The following is an 18,615-nucleotide window of genomic DNA, read 5'->3' as shown; positions in this document are numbered from 1 at the left end:
ATTTATATTTTTCAATCAAATGAGAAGTTTTGAAATTTTGAATCATCGGATAATATGACGATACTTATTAGATGATCCAAAATGTATGTGATAAAATAATTTTAACTAATAATTTCTCTAATAAATCTATTATCATCATCAATGTGAAGGATAACTCTTCCGTTCCCCCTCTACCTCCTCCTGCTATATATTAGTTATATATTATATATGATGAGAATAGAGGGGCGAAGGAGTATGGAGCTGCAAAAATGAACATTAGTAGGTGAAATGGATGAGCTTAGAATGAGAGACGCCTGCATTGGATAATGATAATGTTTGTCTGCCATCATGTTCGAAAAGGACGCCACCTCGTAATTGTTTTTCTAGAAGAGTAACGTGAAGCTCATGACAATACCAAAAATTTTGTTACTCGAGCTTTTTTAACTTGGTTATCCACGAAAATTTTGCTGGCCTATTTTATCTTAAATGATTTGTAACCTGGTTATAGGCGGAAATTGCGGTGTGGCCTGTCTATTAGTACCTAGATCCTGTAGTAGGTACCATGTACCAAGAACCAAATAACTTATCTAAGTCCTTAGCATGGCTACTCACCTCAAGTGTTGCTGAGGAACTGATGCAGAAATTTGAGGGGAGGGAAGGAAAAAAAAAAAAAAAAACACACACACACACACAGATGCAATGGAAACCACCTCTTAGAAAAGAAAATGGAGCCTACAACCACAACAGCATCCTACAGAAAATTTTGGAACCGCTGCTCCAAACCACTGAGAGAAGAACACAACACCACAATATTCGTCAAGAGATAAATTGGAATGAAACTCAGGACCGATCTAACAAAGATAGTCTTGCCCATCATGGAGAGAGCATTGACTTACCAGTCATCGAAACGATCTTGTATCTGCTACTTCATGTGCTTGCAATTGACCCTCTGAAGTCTCCATCATGTGATAGAGACCCTCATGTAGGACAGGATCCCAGTCTGCTCGAGGATCACCACTCTGTCCTGCATCATCTACTTCATCTGGATCCTTATCTTGGGGTTGAAGGTGACAGTGGACTTTGCATATTCATGAGCTAGCCAGAGGCCCAGCAACAGGCCTCAACAATGGTCGCAAAGCACCTCACATTTCAAATCAAGGTTCAACCAATAAGCAAGCAGTCATCTACAAAAAGAAAGTGAGAGAGCAGCTGACTCCCAGGAGATGGCTAGTAGAGCTCCAGCTCCACCCCCTAAACTATTGCCCGAAAAGTATGGGAGAAAACATCAGCACATAAAATAAAAAGATAAGGAGAGAGGGGGCATCCTTAGTGAAGATCGCCTGCCGAATGAAAGAAGTCCATCAAGACGTCATTGATCAAGATGGCAAAGCTCGGGGTCTCCACATAGTCCATGACTCAATCGATCCATTTATCCTAGAAGCCAAAAGCAAGAAGCATTCGACGGAGGAAATACAAGCTCATCCAATCATAGGCTTGCTCTATATTTAGCTTGATCATCATTAAACTCCGACGAATGGGCGCACATCGCAGATCATGCATAAACTTCTAGATGAGTAAGACATTATCGGTGATACAACAGCTACTAACAAAAGCACCCTACTCCAGACTGATCAGACGAGGAACAACCGACTTCATATGCCCAACCAGAACCCTTGTACACAATTTATAAAGAGTGTTGTAAAGGTTGATCAGCCTAAAGTGACTTGGGGCTAGGGCCGGACCAACTTCAGGTCGGACTTTTGGCTCTATTTGAAATAATTTAGGCCAAACTTCGACCTAAATATAGAGCCCATTCTTCTTTTAGATCGAGCTTGGACCTATCTTTGGTCCGATCAGAGCCCTACCCGAGCCCGAATGTCAGTCCGATTAAGCCCCATCCTAAATAAGTTCAGTCATTTATATTGGTCCGAATCAATTAGCATCTGAGTTGGCCCGATCAAGCTAGATCCTCAAGAGCGTGATAAATCTCCGATTTCATTCCTCCATCCGAATAAAAGGGTGATTAAAAACCTAAACTCCTCTTCTTCCTATCTTCGACTTTTGGTCTTCCCCATCACCAATGCCCAAGAGGAGTTTTGGGATTTCTCTTCGCGACCGCCTCCATCGTCGGTTGGCCACCCAACTCCAAATCCAAGGTCATCGGTCAGACGGTCACCGTTCACGTTCATCCACACCCTAACTAGTATGGCATTAGCTGTGACCCCACTATCGGTCGTGTCGCCGACATCACCCTTCAGATGAGTCTGAGGACCCATCCTCACCCACGCCGGCCGCTTCGATGGCATCATGTCCGACCGCATCTTTTTTAAGATTTACCGCCTCGATCGCCTCACCACCCTCGTCCTCGTCGATTGGAAGTAGATCTCTAGCCCCATCCCCCCTTGCATCATCTCTCTTCCCCTTCTCTACATCCTCGATCTCATCGGCAACCGCCTCTCGGGTCGAATCGGTCTCCTTCCGATCGACATCAACTACCTCTCCCACCCAACAACCAAATCTAAGACCAGATCTCTGTCTCCCTCCCCTCTCTCCTCTCTGATGCAGCTCAATCTCAGCACGAAAGAGGGGGTCAGCGCGGCGATGGTCATCAGAGAGGGACTTGCAGATGTGGAGGGCCCCACGATTGTGGATGGAGCTGGAACCAACACGAGCAGCGGGTGGAGCTCAATGAAGGAAAAGTGAGGCATCGGGTTGGCCTAATTAGGCTCGGGCCGGTATTTTCTTAAAAAAAATGGGTCTAAGCCCAGCCCGAAGATTGAAAATTATTTTGGACCGGGCTCGGGCCGGGGATGGCCTGACCCAACCCGACCCAATTTCAGCCCTACTCGGGGCTGGTGCATCAGGTCCTTTCAGGATGAGGGTGATGAATATCTTCTTCCACTCCTGTGGGATGTCTTTGGACTCAAAGACCAACTGGACTACCTCAATCACCTCACTACGGACAATATGCCAGTACTGTCGAAAAAGGAGAGGAGGAAAGCCGTCAGACCTCAAAGCCTTGTCCTCCTTGAGAGATCAAAGGGCCCCTCGCACCTCCTCAGCAGACATCGAGTGGGTCTGGGCCTCCATTCTTCTCCTCCGAGATGCAGCAGATGGAGCTGGGACCCCTAGAGGGGGAATCTCCTCCCAAGGGGGTGGTCCAGCATGATCTAAAAAATTACAGAATCTATTCTCTAATCTCAGTACTATTATCCATCACTCTACCAATATTCTCTCTCAGATGTTTGATGCGATTGGTAGACTTTCGAATCATCATCAATCGATAAAAGAATCTGATGTTCCGATCGTCCTCTCTGATCTACTACATCCTGGACTTCTACCTCCATATCGCCTCTTACTGTCTTAACAGAGAATGGTGGATGGAAAGCTTGTGTCAAAGCTCCCCTCATATTAGGCTCTTGAAGGCCCCCCTCCCAATCTTCTCTCCTCTAGAGCTCTGCAATATCCGCTACCATCCCCTCAATCCGTCTGAAGATATCACCAAACTTATGGATATTATTTCAGCAACAAGCAAATAAACCAATATAGCCTTCCATATGGTGCCACACCTCATATTGATAAAATAGCAAGCAAATCTTCCAATACATCCTAATGAGTGGTGGATCCAGAAATTTTACTTTGTAAGATCAATATAATAAAAGAAGCATAGGAGCCGTAGGGAAGAAAGAAGCAAAAAATAATAATAAAATATTATTTTATCTAAAAAATAATAAAATTTATTAAAATATGATATTATATACTATCTTAAATATCTTTCATAATAAAATATTATAAAAAAATATCATAGTAAAATTTTAGATGTTATTAAATGTTAAAATTATAATGACTAATCAAAAATTATTCTAATTATATATATTTAATATGAGTGAGAAAATGGAGAAGATAAAGCAAAAAACTAAAAGAGCATTACAAAAAAAAGAAGCTAAAAGAAATATACCTAATTCAGATTGAAAAGAGAAACAAAAAGAACATATGACTTTCTATTATATTTGGATTAATTAAGATATTAAAAATGAATTGATGTGAGATTTAAATGTAAGGCGTGGACATGGGGACCATGAGGTTCGATTGGAGCGTTAAAAGATAAATAGAGAAATAATGAATAAAGAAAGAGAAAGAATGAGAAAGAGAAAGATAGGTCAAAGTAGTGTGCGAGAGGGAGAGAGAGATAGGTATGTGAGTCATTAAAGAGAGAGAATGTAAATCATAATTAATTTTTTTATTTTTTGATATAGTCCTTATAAAATATAAAAAATAAATTGATATGGAGTTTAAATATAAAAGATAGATGGATGGGGATTGAGTAGGGTATAAAAGATAAATAAAAAAATAATTAATAAAAAAAAAGATAGATCAAAGTAGTGTGAGAGAAGAAGAGAGAGAGATAGGACATATGAGTCATTAAAAAGAGAATGTAGGTCATAATTATTCTTTTGATGTGGTTCTTTTTATTCTTTACTTTCTCAAAATTTTACATAAAATGTGGATTCAATTTATAAAATTAATGGAATCAGTTTTGACTTTTTTCACTGGTATATATACATGCCTAATTTTTTTTTTTATCTTTTTGTGGGGTCAATTGATCCCATATTTAATCATATGCATCCCCCAAAGAAGTCTCCTAATGGCAGTGGAGTTATTTTTCAGTCCTATCAACATACTGTCATCGCCATGAGTGAATAGAGATTAGAGATCTAAAACTGCCTAAATGAACTCGACTGTTGATAGGAGTGGAAGGGCATAGCATCAACTTACTATTGAGCTCATCTATCATCATTGCACCATATATGCAAACAGAATGATCATGAACGATCATCACCACCATTGAGCTATCACTGTTCAACATAGCATCCCTTGTCAAATAATTCAATCAGCTAACAAGAATAATAACGATATATTACAACAGATAAAACAGTCGCATGCTCAAAATTTCTTCAGGTTCCTTGGGACCCCTGTTACCTCTTTTTAACTTCGACTACAACCAACCATATACTAGTGACCATCTGAACTTAATCACAACCATCGCAGTTTCTAACAATTGTTTGACCTTGAAAAACTTCCCTCAGCTGTTGTTTGACCCCACTCAAATCCTGAAATCTGACAGAGGGGATAGAGACAGCTCACATAGGCATCTCTTAGGTTGAAATCTGAGGTCCATGATCTGAAATCAGTTATACCTAATCGCCAGATCTCACAAGATGACATCTCAGTTCTCACAACTGGCTATGTCCTGGTCATAAGGAACCAAATTACACCAGCACTAGACGAAAAACCCGAAACAATAGGAGATCATAGCCATACAAATAGGAATAGGGAAAGAAGGGATAGCACGTGATATTTTTCATGCAAGACCACCTTTGCACCTGAAAGTAAATCCTGCACCAAAATTTTTCCACAAATTTCTGTTGATCCTACCCGAGATCTCTGTGGTCCAATGCTTTATCCAGATGGAAACAATTTGATTTCCAATATATTGCTATCATGATTCCTTCCCCAATGGCAGATGCGGAACACCCAATAATATCTTGAGTTCCACTGTATCTTTCGTGCGAAAGAATGATTGATCACTTTTTGTGACATCAACCATTAGATCACATTTTGTACAGATCTCAAAGCAATCCAATCTGTGCCTTTTATCTATATGTATATGTTTTGAAGTAGATATTGTGCAATCCAATGGTTGACATCACAAGAAAAAAAATTACTCTTTCACGTAAAAAATACAACCCAAACCATAATACCTTTCATCAATAGCAGATAAGGGGCACTCTACCACTGAGATGGCATCCCAGCGGAACAGGCCTTTGTTTCCAACAATGTGATCCGAATTCGAATCACGGCATATACTGAATTATGATTAAATGCCAGGGCGCAAATGACTATCGAATGAAACATATCCTATAATTAAATGTCAGGATACGAATGACTGTCGAATGGAACATATCCTGACGGCTCGGATACGGCGTCTAAAAATGATATATGATCTGTTGGCCTTCAGTGGTACTGAGATGGCGTACTCACCTGTTGGTTTGTCCATATGGTGGGGAGGAGGTCATCTATTCATCCAAACTCAGCTCCGAATCATCATGCCCAGAGAAGCTAGATGCATCGGGCGCCGTCCCTCTCCAACTCTCCCTTTTTTTTAGTCAAAAAAAAAAAAAGAGAGATAAGGGGTAGTCCATAATACCCAATACACGTAAGTACCACATCAATCTTGTGACTTACATCAAGGGATGGAGCGATGCAGGGAAGCTGTTGGATATTATCTTGCACATCTCATTTGCCATTGGATCCAAACCCTTTCCAATCTGGATGGCCATCAAATATTAGAATTATCATTTTCTCCAACCATGTTGCATGTATATATTGCTGCTGCAAGCTAGTCCACAAGGTATAAACCTCCTATGTGAGTCATTTTTGCCGCTTACAAAAGAAAATATTTGAGTAGATGCCACCCTCTTAAACCTGAGATGAGTCACAGAGATAAAATATTTGATAGAATATCTCATGAGAATTTTTTTAATTATAGACTACCATTAATTATTTATTTATTTTATTTTTATTTTATCAAAAATAGACTGATTATATGATCCAAATTGATGGATATATATGTAAGTCCAATGTTGTTAGTGATCTCTGTGTTTTAGGCTATGCGGACCTTATATTGGATGGTATGGTTTGAGCGGCACAGTATAGGTTTGAACCTAACTTAAACCCATGATAGAAGAGTCTGTTAGAGTTTGTTTTAGATTTGGCTAGGTTCCTTCTTCATTTCTTATAAATACCATGAGATTAGTTCTCAGACTTATCCCATCGAATAGCCGCATGTTGAAAGGAAGTTGGAGAGAAAGATTTGGCCTTCAATGTTTATCTGAGCATCAAGATTTGAAAATCAATAGCAAATACAGATACGCATCTATAAATATGTGTTCTAAACTTCTGCATATGGTCACGAGAAAAACCTTATAATTAATATCAGAGCAAAAAATTTTGTAGAAGGTCAGAATCAAAACACTTTTTTTTGAATTCATACAAAAAATAAAATAAAATAAAAAGATAAAAGGGAGAAAGAAAAGGGATGGATTCCCATGGTCGTGCCCTCTTCTCCTTTCCAACTCGTCGGTTGGACCTATTTCCGGTGAGAACATGTTCCGGTGGCAATCCTAGCGGTCCGCCAACGACCAGGACTAGCTGGCGGTGAAGGGGCCAGAGACCCTCGTCTGGATATCCAAAGATCTGATCAAAAAAAAAGGAGGGCAATGGTTCCTACCGCCATGGCTTTCTCCTCCACCCATGCCATTGCCGCATATAGCCATCTGACCGATAGCACCATCCAAAGGCATGCGGCGGCTACCCCGACAGGTGATGTGCCGAATGCCAGACCTATCCCTTCCTTCCATATATTTTCAAACATAAAAAAAATAAAGAAAAAAGAAGAAGCCATCGGATCTTGTTTTACCGACGGTTTTCCTCTCCTGATCATCGATGAACTGATGGCGTCTGGCCAGAAGAAGCATCGAGCAGCCAATTGAAAGCCCTGGTAACCGCTGGTGAGGTATTTGGGCAAGAGGGGCACCGGTGTTGGCCCTCTTCTCCGCCGCCAAATCGTGAGGAAGGAGGAGAAAACCCTTAACGGGTTTCAGGTTTCAACCCGAGATCCAAATCCGATTTGCTATTCAGTTTTATGCAAATTTTGCATTTTAGTCCCTATAGATTATAATATTTATTTTCAATTTGGACAAATTATACTTTAGTCCTTAGATGTAATTTATTGTATAAAGATCCTGTGTTATAGTTTAGCCCTTGTTAAAGTTTATTATTACATAATAATCCTTCAAAACTTCAATTTAATCCTTGAAAAGTCCTCAAAAAATTAATTTTTTGATATTTTTTAATTATGTGATGTAATATATCATTTTCTAAAATATTTTTTGAGACATAATAGCTTAAAAAATTATTGTAGCATGTGATTGACCCTCTGATAGCATGTATTTTCTCTAGTTGCATGTATATTTTATATACTTTTAATTTTTCTTTGAGAGATTAAATAAGTTAAAACTTAAATTATTTATTTGAGCTGTACAAATTTGTTATCGTGGCTTTGGAATGCAATATTATACTATAACATGATCGGTGAGATGCATGTTGTTAAGTATTCTATTCTGGACTTGATCATTTATGGACATATATGTGATTAAAGTATATCGAATTATATTTATTTAGGTATTTATTTTCTTCTATAGATAATTTTATGGGTTGGCATGAATATTTATCATCAAAGTGGTTTATTTATGTTAGTCCATGGGATTTTTTTCATCATGAGAGGAATATTTTCTAGTTATGGCATACAATCACTTGCCTAAAGAGGATTATTATGTGTTTTAACTAGGAACTACATGGAGCATTGTGTCATGAGGGTACTCTAGCTTTCAGAGTCCGTCTATCCAAAGAGGATAGATTTCTAAATGATAGGATATTTCTTCTTGTGGCTTCATATGCAGAACACATATTGCACATTCTGTCCAAAAAAAAAATTATGATATTGTATTTGGACTCTTGTTTATGGCTTATGTTATTTATGTACATGCCCATTGACTAATATTTTGCATTCCTGCTATTTGATTATACAGGCTCATTTGGTGTGAACAATAATAATATTATCGTTGAGATCTTGACTAGGCCAAATTATAAAAGGTGGAAGCAAGACATGGATTTGCTTTAAGGATTGCTGACGTTGACCTGACATTGAGTGAGAAGAATTCTGATGATCTCAATGATCAGAGTATAACTGAATAAAAGGATTATTTTATCAAATAAAAAAAAGTCTAATAAGCTTAGTTTGATTGCTATTAAAAGATCTATTTCTGAGCATCTACTGAGTGGTCTACCATAGATCAATAATGCTAAAGAACTGTTTGATGCTATAGGACGGAGATACCTTGTGTCTGAAAATGTTGAGTTTGGATGCCTAATGAAAGAACTGACAACCATGAGATATGATAATATTTAGGGTGTCAAGAAATATATTCTGAAAATGGTTCATCTCTCAACCAAACTTAAGGGTCTCAAAATTGATTTGCCTGATTCTTTTCTTGTGCCTCATGCTTTGAATTCCTTATTTGTTGAATTCTCTCAGATCAAAATTGCCTATAACACTCTAGATGAAATCCGGAGTATTAATGACTTGATCACCAAATGTATTGCTAAGAAAGAAAAGCTTAAAAAAGAAAAGAGTGAGAGTGTCCTTCTTTTCTTCCAATCCATATCCCATTCTAGCAAGGGTTCTGTGAATTATAAAAGACGTAAACCTACTGCTCATAGATAGTCTCAGGGTATTAAAGGATATGGTAACAACTCTAGTCAAAATCATTTTGTAGGATGTCTCAAAGCTGTCATTAAAAAAAATGTCAAATGTTTTCACTGTAAGAAAAAAGGCCATATAAGGAGTCAATGCCATAAATTCAAGTCTTGAATAGAAAAAAAAAAAAGAAAAGAAGGAAGGTAAGCCCCTAGTTTTTGTTTGTTATAAGTCAAACATAGTCAATGTTCCTGTTGATTTGTGATGGATTGATAGTGGTGCCACAACTCATGGTGCAATTTCTTTACAAGGGTTCATGAGCAAGTGGAAACCAAGTCTGAAGGAAGCTAAATTGGAAGTAGAAAATGATCTTAAAGTCGAAGTAGAATATATAGAAGTTGTTAAGTTGACTTTAGAATCTGATTTTTCTTGGAGAACACATTTTATGTACTTCTTTTTAGAAGAAATTTGATTTATGTTTCCTATTTAGATAGGCATGGATTTGGTTTTGATTTTCATGATGGAAAAGTTAATTTGATGTTTAACTCTTAGATTGTTGGTTATGGTATTTTGAATAATAGATTATATAAATTATATTTAGCTTGTGATAATCTTTATGCTTCTTTAAATGTTGAAAATATAGTTGCAAAGTGTTCTAAGATCAAAGATAGATCCTCTATATTGTGGCACAAGGGCTTAGGACATATATCTAAGGAAAGAATTGATAGATTGATAAAGGATGGCATTCTATCCGTCTTAGATTTTGGAGCCATAGAGATTTGTATTGATTGTATTAGGGTTAAACTGACTAAGACTAAAAAAAAGGGACAATTCATAGTTCAAGCCTTTTAAAAATAATTCACACTAATATTAGTGGATCTTATTCCTTTACGATCTGTGGTAATAAATATTCATTACATTTATTAATAATTTTTTTTGATATGGTTATCTTTATTTAATTAAAAAAAAATCAGATACTCTTGAAAAATTTAAAATCTTCAAAATAGAAGTTGAAAAATAATTAGGAAAGATTATCAAGATTATGAGATCTGACCGTGGGGGTGAGTACTATGACAAATATGATGTGGTGAGATAATATATGGGTCCGTTTGTCAAAGACTTATAGAATTATGGGATTGTTACCTAATATACCATGCCTGGTAGCCTTGAGCAAAATGGTGTGGTCAAGAGACGTAATCACACCTTTAAAGATATGATGAAGAACATAATGAATAGGTCTAACTTGCCAGAATATCTGTGGAGTGAGGCTCTTAAAACTATTTTATATATTTTTAATAGAGTTCTCAATAAATCTATGCCTAAAATACCTTTCGAACTTTGGACTGGTAAAAAGCCTAGCTTAACCATCTCCGGGTTTAAGGTTGTCTTGCAGAAGTAAGAATAAATAACCCAACAAAGAAAAAAACTGACCCTAGAACCCGTTGTTGTTGTTTTATTGGGTATCCAGAACATGTTAAAGGATATAGGTTCTATGATCCTGGGAGAGATAATAAAATTGTAGAGTCACTGACTGCTAAATTTCTAGAACTTGATGTGATTGATGTTGAATCTTTTCAGACTGTTGATATTGATAGTAGTCAAATTGAGATTGTCTCCATTCCTATATCCATATCATATGAGAATGTAGTTTCTGCATCCATTGATAGAGTAGATGTTCAGACTCCTGATCCTTCTGCTCATATTGAGAATCTTTGATCAGTTCAATCTGTTAAGGAGGTGCCATTAAGAAGATTTGTCAGACAGAGAAGGCCTGCTATTCCTAATATTTTTTTGTCTACCTTGGGGAAAGTGACTATAACATTGGATATGTGGTTGATCCAGTAATATATCATGATGCTGTGAGCTATCTTCAATTTGATTTATGGAAAGGTGCTATAAAAGAGGAAATGCAGTCTATGGCTGATAATGAAGTGTGGGAGCTTTTTGAGCTTTTTGAGAATTGTAAATCTATTAGGTGCAAATGGATGTACAAGACTAAGAAAGATTCCAAGAGAAGAATTGAGCATTTCAAGAGTAGATTAGTTGCTAAAAGCTGTATTCAGAGAGAGAATTAACTGCACTGAAATTTTCTCTCCAGTATCCTCAAAAAATTCTTTCAGAATTATCATGGCTTTATTGGCTCATTATGATTTGGATCTTCATCAAATGAACGTTAAAACTACTTTCCTGAATAGTAATCTCAATGAGGAAGTATATATAAAATAGTCTGAGGGTTTTCAGGAAAGTATGAGAGAGTATTTAGTTTGCAAATTAAAGAAGTCCATCTATAGCTTAAAATAAGCATCTCGACAATGGTATTTGAAATTTGATGAGATGATAACTTTTCTTAGCTTTGAGGAAAATAAGGTTGATCAATGCATCTATCTCAAAATCAGTGGGAGCAAGTTTATCTTTCTTATTTTATATGTAGATGATATCTTGCTTGCTAGTAGTGATTTTGGTTTGCTTAGTGAGACCAAATAAATATTATTTAGGACTTTTGATATGAAAGATCTTGGAGAAGCAACCTTTATCCTAGGTATTAAAATTTATAGGAACAAATCACATCATCTATTGAATTTGTGATAGAAGGCATACATTAATAGAATTCTTGAAAGATTTAATATGCATAATTACAAATCATGTGATACGCCTGTTGCTAAAGGTGACAAGTTGAGTAAAGATCAATGCCCCAGAAATGAGCATGAGAAAGATTAGATGAAAAATGTGCCCTATGCCAGTGCTATAGAGAGTCTGATGTATGTTCAGATTTGTATCAGACTTGATATTACCTTCATAAGTTGGAGTTCTTAGTAGGTATCTGTCAAACTCAGGCTTCCAATATTAGGTTGCTGCAAAGAAAGTGATGAGATACTTATAGAAAATCAAAAATTACATGCTTGTGTATAGAAGATCTGTTAACCTAGATTTGGTGGGCTATTTAGATTTAGATCTTGCTGGGTGCCCTAAAATCTTGTTGGCTGAGAAATCTTATTGCAGGACTTCGAATTATTCATTCTACTACTAGACCACTGATAATCTATTGTGATAATAGAGCTGTTGTGTTCTTTACAAAGAATAATAAATTTTTTAATGGATCTAAATATTTGGAGCTGAAGTACCTGATAGTAAGAGATCTTGTGAAGAAAGGGTACATAACTGTTGAGTACATAGATATAGAGTCCATATTGGCTAATCCTCTAACCAAGACTTTAAGGTCCATATGCTTTACAAGACTTGTTGAAAATATAGACATATTGAATTTTTTTGACATACTTGATTAGTGGGAGTGACTTTGTATTTTGATTTATTGATATTTTATTGTTATGGACCTTTTCATCTTGCATACTTATGATGAATATTAATATACATTATTGATATGATAAATTAATGATATATTTATGTTAATTCTTTCAGTTATATGTATATATTTGTTTTAGTATATTTGAAGATATCTCTTGTTTATGTACCTGTTATATGAAACCTGAGATCAGGTGTCGAGTCTCAAATATGTTGTGCTGTCTTGTCATTGACACCATGTTGAGTATGTGAAATAGAATGGTTTGTTGTTGAAGCTATTAAAATTTCTCTTGCTTATTTTGTATCCAAGAATGTTGAAGAGAATTGGAGAATCGATAATAAAAATAGCATGTATTAGGATCATTTTTGGATGTTATTTTCTTACTACACTACTACACCAAGACTCACGGTGATAGTGTTAATGATATTCATAACCATAGATATATCTAATAAAGGATGCAATGACTCATGATTCAATATGATTGATACTATTAGACCAAGTCAATTTTAAGGTACCATCCATGAATTATATATTTTTCAAAAATCGTAACCACGTACTATGTTTTCTGTTGTTCAGCCCGAGAGTCATTTTTAAAAATAAAATATTTTTAAAATTTTAAAATAAATCATAATTAATGTTGTCTAAGTGAAAAAATGCGAAATTTTTTCTAATTATGGACTGCTATTAATTATTTATTTATTTTATTTTATTTTATTAAAAATGGATTGATTATATGATTCAAATTGATAGATATGCATGTAAGTCCAATGTTGTTAGTGATCCTTATATTTTGGGCTATGCGGATCTTATGTTAGATGGCACAATGCAGACCTGAATCTAATTTGAGCCCGTGATGAAAAAATCTGTTAGAGTTTATTATAGATTTGGCTAGATCCCCTCTTCACTTTCTATAAATACCATGAGATTCTGCATCCGAGTTTAGAAATCAACGACGAATACAAATATGCATCAATAAATTTGTGTTCTAATCTTCTACAAATGATCTTGGGAAAATCCCTACATATCCATGCTAATGAGTAATGATCCATGTTTTTCCCTTCAGTTACCAGTGTTCTTTGAAATTTCTTTGCTCAGGCCAGATACCAATCGCAGTTCTTGCTTACAAGATTCGGTTTCTCTTGTATACCATGAAGCTCAAATCATGTCCCCCCACGCCTAAGAGGTTGGAAATGACAGAAGCTATTCCAAGATAGTAACAATTTCAATTCTTGCATTATTCCAAGACGGTAAAGAGAAATGGGGGTTTAAGAAAAAAAAAAAAAAGCCTATGAAAACAAGCTAATAGAAAATCAAGGCATAACATCAATAAAGTATCCATAATAAATAGATTCATGGAAGTTAAGATTTATCTTGCCATCCACTAGATGAAATTTAACATCTAAATATTGAATTACAGCCCCCCATGGATAGCACAAGACAATACCAAACTCACCCCACCAGCAGGCTACAACCCATTAAATGAAGGGATGATGGGTTCTGGTTTCGTAGAAGTCCATGGAAGTATATTTTATGGTTTTTGCATGTTAACGTCTTCGAGAAGCCAATAATCAAGCTAGTCAGGGCTTTTAACTGAACATAATAAAACCTACTTGGTTCCAGATTCAGTCCCATACGTCGACATATGAAATACGGATACTGCTTCAAGCTTGGTACAGTTGAAAGCATTTGTGCTAACTAAAATGCAGCAAATGAACCAAAAGATTTAAAGAATATAAAGAATGGGATTGACAAAGTCAATATCTATTGTAACAAATAATACAGAACAATTCAAGAACCATAATCAAAGTAAACCAATAAATACTCAAAATCAGCACATACATATGCACAAGAGGATTGACCTCTATATCTCTTTAAAGCTTTACACAACCCTCTAAAATAACCAGTATTTCTTTCTACGCTTGTACCGAACTTGAAGATCTGTGAAACAAGACAAAGCAATCATCAACTGGTAAATCAGGAAAGAAGAAAAGTATGTCAGAGGAAGGGAAGTAAGTTATAACAAACCAAAGTCTAGCCAATGTCCTCAAACAAGTCTAACCAGCATCCTAAAACAATTCAAGTATAAAACAGTTTTATATAATCATTAAGCAACTGACCTTGAAGTTCATAAATCGAATTGTAGTGTACTTCAGACCAGAAGCTCAGCCATAGCTCTGCATAAGATAAAGAAGTGATGCTTTGAGAGCAGTAATTTGAGATACAGCTTACAAAGTAATCAAGAACCATAGTAATATTCTTTATCAAGTTATGTATATATCTTCTTTATAAAGTAACGTACATTTTCTAATATCATGTCAAATTGACTGTTTCGCCAACAATGAGGAGACACTAGGGATCCAAACTAGGGTTGTCCTAAGTTTGCCATATTGTATACTAATGAGGATCAAAACCTAACGCTGATAACTCCAATTTCTTGAGAGCTTATCGAGTACCCTTGTGTTTCATAGGAATTGCCTTATCAGCACTATCAAAGATTGGCAGAGTCTGCTTATCAATCAGAAATGTATCTCTTAGTACTTGGATCGAGTATCTGGTGAATAATGCAATCATTTCATTTGAGGCTCCAGAGTATTTCACCAAAGAACATGAGCCACACGTGTAATCTTAATTATTCAAATAGGTTTACTCCCATTTCCACAATACCATAAGTTAGAAGGATCAGAAGATTTGATATCATTGGTTAAAAGTCCAACACTATTCACAGACTGGTTTTGGATTTTGGTAGCTCTTAATTTATTTAACTATACATTTAGCGATTAGGTGGCCATTGTTAAGCTTATAAAATTACCTCTTTGAGGAGCTTGATGTCGTGGAACAATCTCAACAAAACAGGTCTCTCTAAATGAAGTTAGAAGACATATCTTTGCTGCAAACTGCATATAAACAAGCAATATTAGAGACACTTATTGTTGTTTATGTCAAAACACAAATGCTAGAAGTAGCAATTGCAACATGGTTACTAGAACATTCAGTTTATCAACTCCAAAGTCCTGAAATATGGAGCTAAAAATTGAGCATTAGAATTGCTCTAACGCACAAGGGATAAAAAAGAAGCTTGAATGACAACTCAAGTACTAAAACATCATCAGTAAATTATTTTTTATTTATGAGACCTAAATTAAACGTTCATATCTTACAGGAGAAAAGCTACATTCTCAGAACCAGGACCCAAGATGTATCTACATGCAAGTTGATGTTGCACATGCTTAAACATGCTGCACATGCACCTATGTGTATTCTAAGATATTCAATTTGAATTGCGAGTACAAGCAATAGGATTGCTGATTGTGTGCTCTTGCTTTTCCTTACAGTTACTGCTAATGTTTATTCTTCTTGCTTTCACATTAATTTAGCCTGCATGAGTTTATAACAATTTTTCTCGACACAGCCATTGCTTGCATGATGTCTTCTAATAGAACTAATATTAGCGTCACATCAGCATAGTTGTCTATTTTTACAAGATTGACAATACTAAGTATAACTTGATATTTCAACCACATGAAAAAGAGATCTTGCGTCATGCATGTGCTGATGAAAATGTAATAATTTAATCTATTGGTCAAGTCAAGTGAAACATCAACGGAAGTCCTGTCTAGCAAAATGCAAGGAAAACTCCTCAATATACCCTTATAAAAAATGTTAAAAGGAACATAAAAAAACAAATTACTACAAAAGTAACTGTCATTTATTCAACAGCAGTAAGTCCACTGGTAGTCTCATCTCATGAGTAGTTAATTACATGATTAAGCCCTAAATAATATGACCGACCTTGAAGGTACGGCCATCTCAAAAAGCACAGATATTTTGAAATTATGTAGCCCTAAGTTTTGAATGACAAAAATATTTTAAAGAATAACTGTCCACAAAAACAAGATAAAAAGAGGCAACATGAAAGATAAACTTTTAAGGTGTCTTCAAGCCTCTGTAGGAGTCACAAAATAGTTTAGAAGCAAAGCAGAAAAATATCAGACCTTATCAGCTGCTGCTTGTAGTGTAACATGGTCTCCCCATTCACCAGATCTGAAGAATGTGACAATGTAATACCATAAACATCATTGCAGCATGGTGAAAATAATAGTTAAAGAGCACAAAACACAAGGTAATACCAACAGAACAGATATATTTGATTCAGCAAAATGATCAAGGGAAAAATCAAAAGCTGACTTGGGAAAAGCATCCTACTTGGCCATTTTCTTGTAGTAGTGCTTGTATTTCATGGGAACATAACCTTCATATAAAGAACGGCACTCTTTCAGCTGGACAAGGAAACATCTATAATGTAAGAAAATCCACACTAGCCATTTTTTTCAGGCCCTAAATACAGTAAAAATGTCTCCATTTCCTTACTATCAGGAGATCCTCACCAAAAATATACATTAAAAACAAATAACAGTCACAAGCATTTTAAACCAGATGCAGAAACCAATGACCAAACAGCCTCTTGTATATCAACCCAAAAACAAAGGGTAAGGCGTTTTGATCTTTATAAACATGTATTTAATGCACATCACCTTTTTGCTTTGGCATAAAATAAATCATTGCATGTAGCAGAAACAAAAAAAGAGAGCAGTATAAAGTCAGTATGGGTATGAAGAGATGCCTTTACTGGACTATATATGTTTCCACGGTTACCTTGTGCATGAAGCCAAATATGAAGAGAAGACAGGAGTGGAAAAAATTTGGAATACCTGCTTTACTATCTCTTTTCGTACATGTTTGTGATGCTCTGGTGATCTGTACATCTGGTCTGAAAGTGCACGGAACTGCAAGAGGGAGAAATCAAGTACCACTCCAATAGATCAGATGCTTCAGCTTCATGGCTTTCAAAATAAGTACATCACATGCCAACCATGTAAGAAGCAAAATAATATACAAACCTGACAATTGCCATCCCCCGAAACCTTCACTTCATATAAGCCATAAGCATTTAGCCTAGCAGAGAATGATATTACACAATTGCTAAGTATGACAAGTCAAAGGAGGGAAAAGATCAATGGAGAGAATTACAATATAATTCCATCATGAAGTATTAAAATTATCCGCAGCATCTTAAGCATCTACTATGACTTCAGAAAATTCCTTAATATCAGAGCCTATGCAACACAAAAATGAATTTTATGTTGCCTTCCAAAAATGAAATGCTAGTACTGCATGCTGGATTTATACACTAGGATGGAAAACAAAGTTGGATCTTCTTTTTCCCTTGAAACATACACATGTTGTAATATATAGGGCTAAATGGATTTTCAAAAGAAAATGTGGACTAGCGAAAGAAGCCAAACTGGAGCAATATCGAGGGAAAAAAGAGTAATGTATTCATAAGAAGACCAGTGAGCAAATCGTAAACCTCTTGATCAAGATCTCGTTCTTTTATGAATCTTATGAGGGTGTAAGCAGTCCTACTACCAAACCTCTCCCAGCAATCTCAGATATCTCACCACATACTCAGTTTAAGACTTTAACAGACAAGTGTTGAACCACTAATATAACAAATGAAGTAGAATTGCAATAAATTATGCATGCAACATGCCGAAGCCCTTGGAATGGAAAATAAAAATAGAAATTTCAGAATATGCTAGCAGGCAGAACATCGAAAGCAAGTTAAACATGTAAGATTATGCACTATAATCATCATTTAGAAGAAATATATTTATTATCCCATTGATAAGTTGCGTTGGAGGAAAGTTACCTTTGGAGGAGACGTTGGTGATCTAGACTGGCATCGCCCAATGTTGGAATGAATGAATTTATCCGGGGGATATGCTGCAGATATGTCAAATCATGGAGAGTATTTAAAATGAGCTTTATTACCTCAAGAGCCTAACGTACACCAATAAACAAATGAACAGAAAACTGGGAAACGTCCTCGATTTGAATCAAGGTGGTGGCATTACCACCCTATTTCTTGGAAAAAAAAAGAAAGAAATTAGATAAGTAACTTTGCTAAAAGAAGCACTTAGGCAAAACCCCCTAGTTTATTTCTTAACCATGAGAA

General features: G+C 35.9%; 1 protein-coding gene across 1 annotated transcript in view; it reads right to left on the bottom strand.

Annotated features, from left to right (window-relative positions):
• Positions 1-14,321: 14,321 nt before the first annotated feature.
• The window catches only part of LOC105050988 (OVARIAN TUMOR DOMAIN-containing deubiquitinating enzyme 12), a 9,581-nt gene continuing 5,287 nt past the window's right edge, over positions 14,322-18,615 (bottom strand). The window contains exons 3-10 of the mRNA XM_010931225.4: positions 18,310-18,383; positions 17,498-17,552; positions 17,309-17,383; positions 16,803-16,876; positions 16,592-16,640; positions 15,409-15,493; positions 14,717-14,773; positions 14,322-14,537 (exon numbers count right to left, since the gene is read on the bottom strand). Of these exons, the coding sequence (XP_010929527.2) occupies positions 14,491-14,537; positions 14,717-14,773; positions 15,409-15,493; positions 16,592-16,640; positions 16,803-16,876; positions 17,309-17,383; positions 17,498-17,552; positions 18,310-18,383 (516 nt within the window). The 3' untranslated portion in view covers positions 14,322-14,490. The remainder of the gene's footprint in view (positions 14,538-14,716; positions 14,774-15,408; positions 15,494-16,591; positions 16,641-16,802; positions 16,877-17,308; positions 17,384-17,497; positions 17,553-18,309; positions 18,384-18,615) is intronic.

This window comes from Elaeis guineensis, chromosome 9, assembly GCF_000442705.2.
Source record: "Elaeis guineensis isolate ETL-2024a chromosome 9, EG11, whole genome shotgun sequence".
NCBI lineage: Eukaryota > Viridiplantae > Streptophyta > Magnoliopsida > Arecales > Arecaceae > Elaeis > Elaeis guineensis.
The sequence above is the reverse complement of the archived record's forward strand: the minus strand, read 5'-3'. Positions and strand labels throughout refer to the sequence as shown.